Source organism: Lonchura striata, chromosome 19 (assembly GCF_046129695.1).
Source record: "Lonchura striata isolate bLonStr1 chromosome 19, bLonStr1.mat, whole genome shotgun sequence".
Classification (NCBI taxonomy): Eukaryota; Metazoa; Chordata; class Aves; order Passeriformes; family Estrildidae; genus Lonchura; species Lonchura striata.
The window spans coordinates 1098966-1105878 of record NC_134621.1 but is presented as its reverse complement, the minus strand read 5'-3'; the positions used below and the strand labels follow the sequence as shown (position 1 = coordinate 1105878).

The 6913-nt window shown below is 66.7% G+C and overlaps 1 protein-coding gene across 1 annotated transcript; it reads right to left on the bottom strand.

The window, feature by feature from the left end:
* Positions 1 to 2492: 2492 nt before the first annotated feature.
* On the bottom strand, positions 2493 to 6913 carry LOC110475147 (TBC1 domain family member 24). Its single transcript, XM_021539063.2, has 7 exons — positions 6871 to 6913; positions 5038 to 6073; positions 4448 to 4606; positions 4029 to 4092; positions 3677 to 3772; positions 3262 to 3532; positions 2493 to 2638 (listed from the first exon to the last, which is right to left on the bottom strand). Exons 1-7 carry the CDS (start codon positions 6911 to 6913, stop codon positions 2493 to 2495), a joined length of 1815 nt encoding a protein of 604 aa, XP_021394738.2.

Sequence of the window (6913 nt, the reverse complement as noted above, 5' to 3'; positions counted from 1 at the left end):
TCGGAGCGGCCGTGCACGGAGCAGGGATGCTCCCTGTCGGAGCGGCCGGGCCGGGCTGCCCGGGCACGGGGAGAGCTGTGCTGGCAGCGCTGCCACCTCGGACAGCCCCTCTGCTCTTCCGTGCCTGCTCTCTGCAGACCCCAGGGTTCGGAGCAGGGCGGGTTACCCATCCTGCAGCCCCGGGGGAGGCACGGGGGGTGCTTGGGGACAGCTTCAAGCTGTGGTTGAGCTCAGGGGGGCTCCTTGTCCTTGCAGGGCACGCAGGACCCTGGCCAGGGATGCAGAAGCACAGACTGCTCTGTCCCTCGGCGTGCTTTGGTGACACAGCGCCCGGGATGCTTCCTGCTGTGCAGCATCTGCAGCTGTGCAGCATCTGCAGCTGCGGAGCTGCAAACTCGCTTGGACGCTGCAGGGAGGGGGCAGGAATTCTGCCCCAAGCCATTCCTTTTCCTGCCGAGCTGTGGGGCAGCTCGGTGACCTGCAGCCCTCCCTGGCTGGCACCCATCCTCGGAGCAGCACTGCTGGCACTGGGAGCAGAGCCCCTCGCCCTGCCCCGGGGCTGGCACCACCACGGCGGCCTGGAGGATTCCCAAACGCCCCAAAACCACAAGAGGTGAAAAAGCCACGGGAATTGCAGCCAAAACGGGACAATTCCGCCGCTGTTCCTGGAAATGCCACGTCAGAGGCAGAGCACTCAGCACCCACCTGCATCTCCCAGCCTCCGCCTGCAATCCATCCCAGCCCGGAACGGGGCTCTGGGAGAGCGCTGCTGACGCACTCCTGACAAAATCCGTACCCAAAACTTCCCGGCAAAGGCCACGGGGAGCAAAGAGGAGAGCAGGAACGGAGACAAAAGCACAAGTGGAGCGCCTCGGGCTGGCAGCCGGAGTGCCGTGCTGGGACATTCCCTGATTTACTGCAAGAGTTCTGGCAGATGAGGAAAGAAGGGAGCAGAGTTTCTAAGCAGTGACAGCTCCCCGAGTCCTTTCCTTTCTTCCCTGGCCAGCTTTGCAAGGCTGCTTGAGACATTCAGCGGGTTTGGGGGCTGGATTGGGGGGGTTTGCGCTGGATTGGGGAGTTTTGTGCTGGATTGGGGAGTTTTGTGCTGGATTGGGGGGTTTTGTGCTGGATTGGGGAGTTTTGTGCTGGATTGGGGGGTTTTGTGCTGGATTGGGGGGTTTTGTGCTGGACTGGGGAGTTTTGTGCTGAATTGGGGAGTTTTGTGCTGGACTGGGGAGGTTTGTGTTGGTTTGGGGGTTTTGTGCTGGATTGGCGAGTTTTGTGCTGGACTGGGGAGGTTTGTGCTGGATTGGGGGGTTTTGTGCTGGATTTGGGAGTTTTGTGCTAGATTGGCGAGTTTTGTGCTGGACTGGGGAGGTTTGTGCTGCATTGCTGGGCCCCGGTGCCCATCCCTGCTCCTCAGCCTGGGAACAGGGCTGTGCCAAGCTCCTTGCAGTGCCTCTGGCTCCTCAGGAGAGCCTTCCTCCCAGCGAGGGGAGCAGTGGGCACAGCTGAGCCATGGTGTGAGCCCTGAGCTCTGCTCCTGCCCCATCAGGGACCACCCCGATGTTCAGGCTCTGCCCTGGCTGTGGCCTGGAGTCCAGCAGAGCCCCGGGAGCAGCTCTGCTGTGTGGGCACTGCAGGAGCAGCAGCCAGCCCAGGGCTCCGCAGCTGCGGGCGGTGCTCCTGGGCTGAGCCTGGCAGCTCTGCACCCACTTTCCCACCCGAGCTGCTGCCAGGGCTTCCCTCCCCGGGGAGCCCCCGCCGGGCTGGGTGAGAGCAGCAGCTCTGCAGAAACCCGAGTGGGAATTGGTGGCTGGCAGGGAATTCCCACGAGGATCAGCACGGGAGGCCTTGGGAAGGGTCTGAGTGTGGCAAGCACATTTCTCTCTCTCTCAGGGTTTTTCATAGAGGTGCACAGAGAGAAATGAAAGAGCAAACAATTCCTATTTCTGGTCCTTGTTTTCCTATGTGGAATGTGTTTGGAGAATTGTTTCCCTGGGGTGAGTGCTTGGTTGGATTCTGGTGAGGATTGTTTGAGCTGATGGCCAATCCAACCCACCTGGGGCTGGACTCTCAGAGAGGGTCATGAGTTGTTTTAGAGTTAGAGAAAGTAGTATGTAGTTTTAGTATCCTCCTTTTGTATAGTATATTGATGTATTTTAGCACAGTTATAATAAAGAAATCATTCAGCCTTCTGAATTGAGTCAAACATTGTCATTTCTTCCCATTGGGTTCGCCTGCATTTACAACAGCCTGAGTGCCCTCGGCTCCACCCAGTGCACCTGCTGTGGATGGCACAGCCCCCAGGTAGTGCCCATCCCCTCTCTGGGCAAACCCGCTGCTGTTTCTCCCCGTGCCTGGCATCGCCTCCTCAGGGCTCGGGATGCCAGCTGAGGAGCTGGAGGCTTTACCCCCGCCCGGCCGGGGTGGCCGGCGCGGGGAGGGGTCCCCGTGCCCGCGGGTGGCACACGGGGGTGTCCCCGCGGTATCTACGCGCTCTGGAAGCCCCACGCCTCCAAGAGCTGCACCTGGAAGTTCTCCCGGCAGAGCGGGGCGTTGTCGAAGGTCTCGCAGCGCTCCGTGCGCCCCCGGAGCAGGCTGGCGTCCAGGGCCAGCGCCTGGCCTCCGCCTCCACCTGCGGAGCGGGCTCGGCTCGGCTCGGCTCGGCGCGGCTGCCGCGGCCCCAGCCCCGGAGCGAGCCCGGCCGGGCTGGGGGTCTCCCGGGGCTTTGGGGCTCCCCGGGGCTGGGGGGCTCCCCGGGGCTGGGGGGCTCCCCGGGGCTGGGGGGCTCCCCGGGGCTTTGGGGCTCCCCGGGGCTGGGGGGCTCCCCGGGGCTGGGGGGCTCCCCGGGGCTTTGGGGGTCCCCCGGGGCTTGGGAGCAGCTCCCGGGGCTGGGGAGCAGCTCCCGGGCTGCGGGAAGGGGAGCTGGCCTGGCTGCCCGGATCTGAACGCGATCCCCGGGTGGAGCTGCGGGGAGCCGGCAGGGATCCCCCTCATCAATATCGATCCCCTCTTATCGATATAGAGCCCTTTTATTGATATCAATCCCCCCTCACCGACAGGGAACCCCCCCCCCCCCTTATCCATAGGGATCCCCCCTTACTGATAGCGATCCTCCCTTATAGATATCGACCCCTTTGACTGGTATCGACCCCCCTTACCGATACCGACCCCCCTTGCCGATACTGACCGATACTGACCCCCCCCCCCCCCCCTTGCTGATATCGATCCCCCTTGCCGATATCGATTCCCCCTTACCGATAACGATGCCGTCCCGGGAGCCGGACATGAACATGGACGCGGTTTCGGAGGGCAGCAGGAAGTGCCTGGTGGCCAGGAACGGGGACAGGCGGCCTCTCCTCTGCGGCGAGGGCACGGCCAGGTGCCTGGGGCTGCGGCTGTCCCGGGACGAGCCGGGCAGGCATTCGGGAGCGGGGGAAGGCGAGCGCTGCCGGGGGCGCGGCACGGCCTTGGCCAGCTCCGGCTTCTTGATGAGCACCCACTCGTACCTCTCTGCCTCGGGGCGCACCTGGCAGCGGGACACACCTGCCGTGACCTGCCGAGCCCCGCGGCACCGCCGCCAAGGCGCCGCTGCTGCGGCCGGGGCTGCACCTGGGCAAGGAAGGGACAGCGGGTCCTGGCAGGACACGCCCAGACACAAACCGAGACTTACAGTGAACACAAAGCACTCTCCTGTCCCAAAAAAGCCCGAGGTGGCTCCGCTCTTCTTCCTCTCGGCCCAGTCGGAGGAGAGAAACGCCCCACACACCTCGGGAGAGAGCACAGGGAGCCCAGGGGTGGGTCAGTCTCACTCGTGGCCTCTCTCCCCTCACCTCTGCTCCTGTTTCCCCGCACCCCCGGCTGGGCTGTGTCCTGGCGGCCAGAGGTGCAGTTTGTGCTGTGCTGGGAGCTGGCACAGACCCGGGCGGGGCGGGACAGGGGCCACACGGCCCCTGGGTGCTCCAGAAGTGCCCGTGGGATCCCCAGGCTGTCCCCTTGCCCAGCCCTGCCTGGGAAACGCTCACCTCCCCCTCGGTGGTTTTGATGAGCAGCACCGTGGGTTCGTAGCCTTCACAGCACGTGTAGAACCTGCAGAGATGGACAAGGGCAGGCTTGGGGGGAGCTGGAGCCCTGGGCAGGCTGTGCTGCTGTCCCTGGCTGCCCACAGCCTGCCTGGCACGGGGTGGCACTTGGGGACATCCCTGCCTGGCACACCCACGGGGCTCCCTGTGCCCCGGGCAGTGCCCAGGTGTTGGTGCCACCTGGGCCAGCCTCTGCCCTCTCCCCTAAGCCACACTCAGGAGCCCGAATCGAGCCCAGGAGGGTCCCCAGCAGCCCCAGAGGTGGCCCAGGTCACTTGTGCTGCTCCTTTCTCCAGCAGCAAGCCCTGCCCAGGTCTCCCTGCCCGCCTGAGCTGCCCAGCCCTGGGCAGGTGAGGCCTCACCTCTGCAGGCTGCAGCCGTCCTCGGAGGTGGAGAAGAGCAGCAGCGGGGGGAAGAGCGAGAAGCGCTCGGGGATCCAGGACCAGACGAGGCGCATCTCCTGCGCCGTGACAGTGCTGGAGCTGAACTTCTGCATGTCCACGGCCAGGTGGAAGGACGGCCTGCCAGGGGAGGGACATCAGGCCGGGCTGGGGTCCCTCTGCTTCTCGGGGCACAGCCCCTGCAGCAGGTTCTGCCCTGCCCTTTGCACTGTGAGCTCTGTGCCAACATCCCCGGCTCTGCTGTGCCCTGACAAGGGTTCCCGGTCTGGCTGTGCCCTGACAGGGTCTCCGGTCTGGCTGTGCCCTGACAGGGTCCCCAGTCTGGCTGTGCCGTGCCCCTCAGAGGGTCCCCCAGCTCTGCTGTGCCATGTCCCCTGACAGGGTCCCTGGTCTGGCTGTGCCGTGTCCCCTGACAGGGTCCCCCAGGGGCTGCGAGGGCCCAGCCCAGCCACAGCTCTGGGAGGTTCCTGCAGCTCCCCCGGGGGCTCTCCACAGGAACTCACATTGTGGCAGCTCGGCCCCAGAGCTGGGGAGTGCAGAGCTCTCCTCACCTTCTCTGCACCACGGTGATGCCCCTCTCCACCAAGGCCTTCCTGTTGGCCATGTGGAGCAGCCAGATCTCCTTGCGGGAGAAGAGGCGGATGCCGAAGGCTCTCTCCAGGAGTTTGTCCGCAGACACGTGCTCGGCGATGTTCCTGACGAAAGCCTGCAGCTCCGCCTTGACGTCGGAGCCCTGCAGCCCGGCCGGGGCCGCCGAGAGCCGGAACTGCTTCAGCAGGGCCAGGGCGATGCGGTACAGCACCTTCTGGCCCTCCAGCAGGAACACATCCAGCACGCGCACGGCGTAGCCGAAGGGCAGCCCGGGAAAGAGCCACGACAGCCACTCCGAGTAGACCTCGAGGACGTTGTCGGCGGCGCCGGCGATGAGCTTGTGGGCCGCCGGGCAGTGCTTGCTGGCCAGGTCCCCGAAGGTCATGCAGGAGGCCTGGTGGGCCAGGAAGGACTGGTCGATGTAGGCGGCGTGGGGCGCATTGCTGGCGATGAGGCGCGAGAGGCTCTCGAAGCACTGGGCCTCGTCCTCGCTGTAGTGCAGCAGCAGCGCGGCCAGCGCCGGCAGCAGGGGGCTGTGCGTGATGTCGGGGAACAGGGCGCCCACGCACACCAGGATCTTCTTCAGGGCCGTGACCCCGTGCGGGCTGAGGCAGTAGGTGGGCACGGGGCAGCCCTCCAGGAACTCGGGCAGCGGGTGGGAGCTGACGCTGCGCTTCCCGAAGAGCCGGCCGGCCACGTCGCGGTAGGCCGGCGCGTCGGGCGTGACGAGGCGGCAGGAGACGCGCTGGATGAGCCGGGGGTAGAGCCGGGCCCGGCCCGCGTGGCTCCGGGCCCAGCAGCCTTCCCTCGCCAGCCGCTTCAGCTCCTTCGGGGGCCTGCCCAGCACGTCCCGCGGCACCGGCGCCGGCCCCCGCGGCTCCGGCATCTTGTCCCAGTCCACGAAGGGCCCGCGGCCCCGGCACGAGGAGGTGTCGATGTCCCAGGTGTCGGCCTTGGACGTGACCACGATGGTGACCGGGGCCGAGCCGAGCATCTCTGCAGGGCAAAGAGCGTTTATTGAGCACCTTTCGCCGCCCCAGCCTGGCTCGGGGTGCTCTGAGCCTCACAGCCACGTCCGTCCTGGATTTCTTTGCTCTCCCCTGCAAAGGGAAGCGTTTCAGGCTTTGCCCTCTCCATCAGCTCCGGGCCCCGAGAAGTGTGGGGCCAGGTCCCAGCTGGGTGTCAGGGCTGCTGCTCACACCGCGAGGGGCTTTTCACCCCCCGAACGCTGCCAGCCCCGGGGCAGGGCTCGGGCAGCCCCAGCCCGGCGCTGGCAGAGCCGAGCCCGAGCTCCGCCGGGAGACGGGAGCGGCGTTTCCCCGGGGCTGCGGGAGCTCGGGACGAGCCGAGCCCGCCCGGGTGAGCTCTGCTGAGCCAAGGGGACACGGGGACAGCCCGTGGTGGCACAGCTCCGGCTCTCGCTCTCCTGCTCAGCTCGGCGCTTGCCCGAGCCCAGCAGGAGCAGCGGGCCGGGCTCAGGGCCGGAGCTGCTGCATCCGGAGCCGCTCCTGTCCCGGACACAGCCCGACCCCAGCACGGTCACGGGGGCTCCTGGCCGCAGGAACCAGCCTGAGACAGCACCGGCGCTGAGTCGGGGGCTGTCTGCGCCCCAAGTTCACCTCGGCTCTCTCAGGGCGCTGCCCGGGTACCGCGGAGCATCATCCCGAGCCCCGCCGGTGCCCGGCCCCGGGCGCCGAACGGAGGCTCCGGCTCTGCCCGCCCCGGACGAGCCGCGGGGCTCGGGGCAGGCACCGGGCTGTGCCCAGCCCCTCTGACCCGCCCGGCGCACTCACCTCGCCCGGTGCCCGCGTCCTCGCCCGCGGCCGGCTCGGCCAT

Bases quoted from the DNA above. Each gene is read 5' to 3' on its own strand.
- LOC110475147 (XM_021539063.2), bottom strand. From the start codon at position 6,913: ATGGCCGAGCCGGCCGCGGGCGAGGACGCGGGCACCGGGCGAG. The intron at 6,074-6,870 runs GTGAGTGCGCCG...TTTGCCCTGCAG, and splicing joins GGACGCGGGCACCGGGCGAG to AGATGCTCGGCTCGGCCCCG. The intron at 4,607-5,037 runs GTGAGGAGAGCT...CTCCCCTGGCAG, and splicing joins ATCACCGTGGTGCAGAGAAG to GCCGTCCTTCCACCTGGCCG.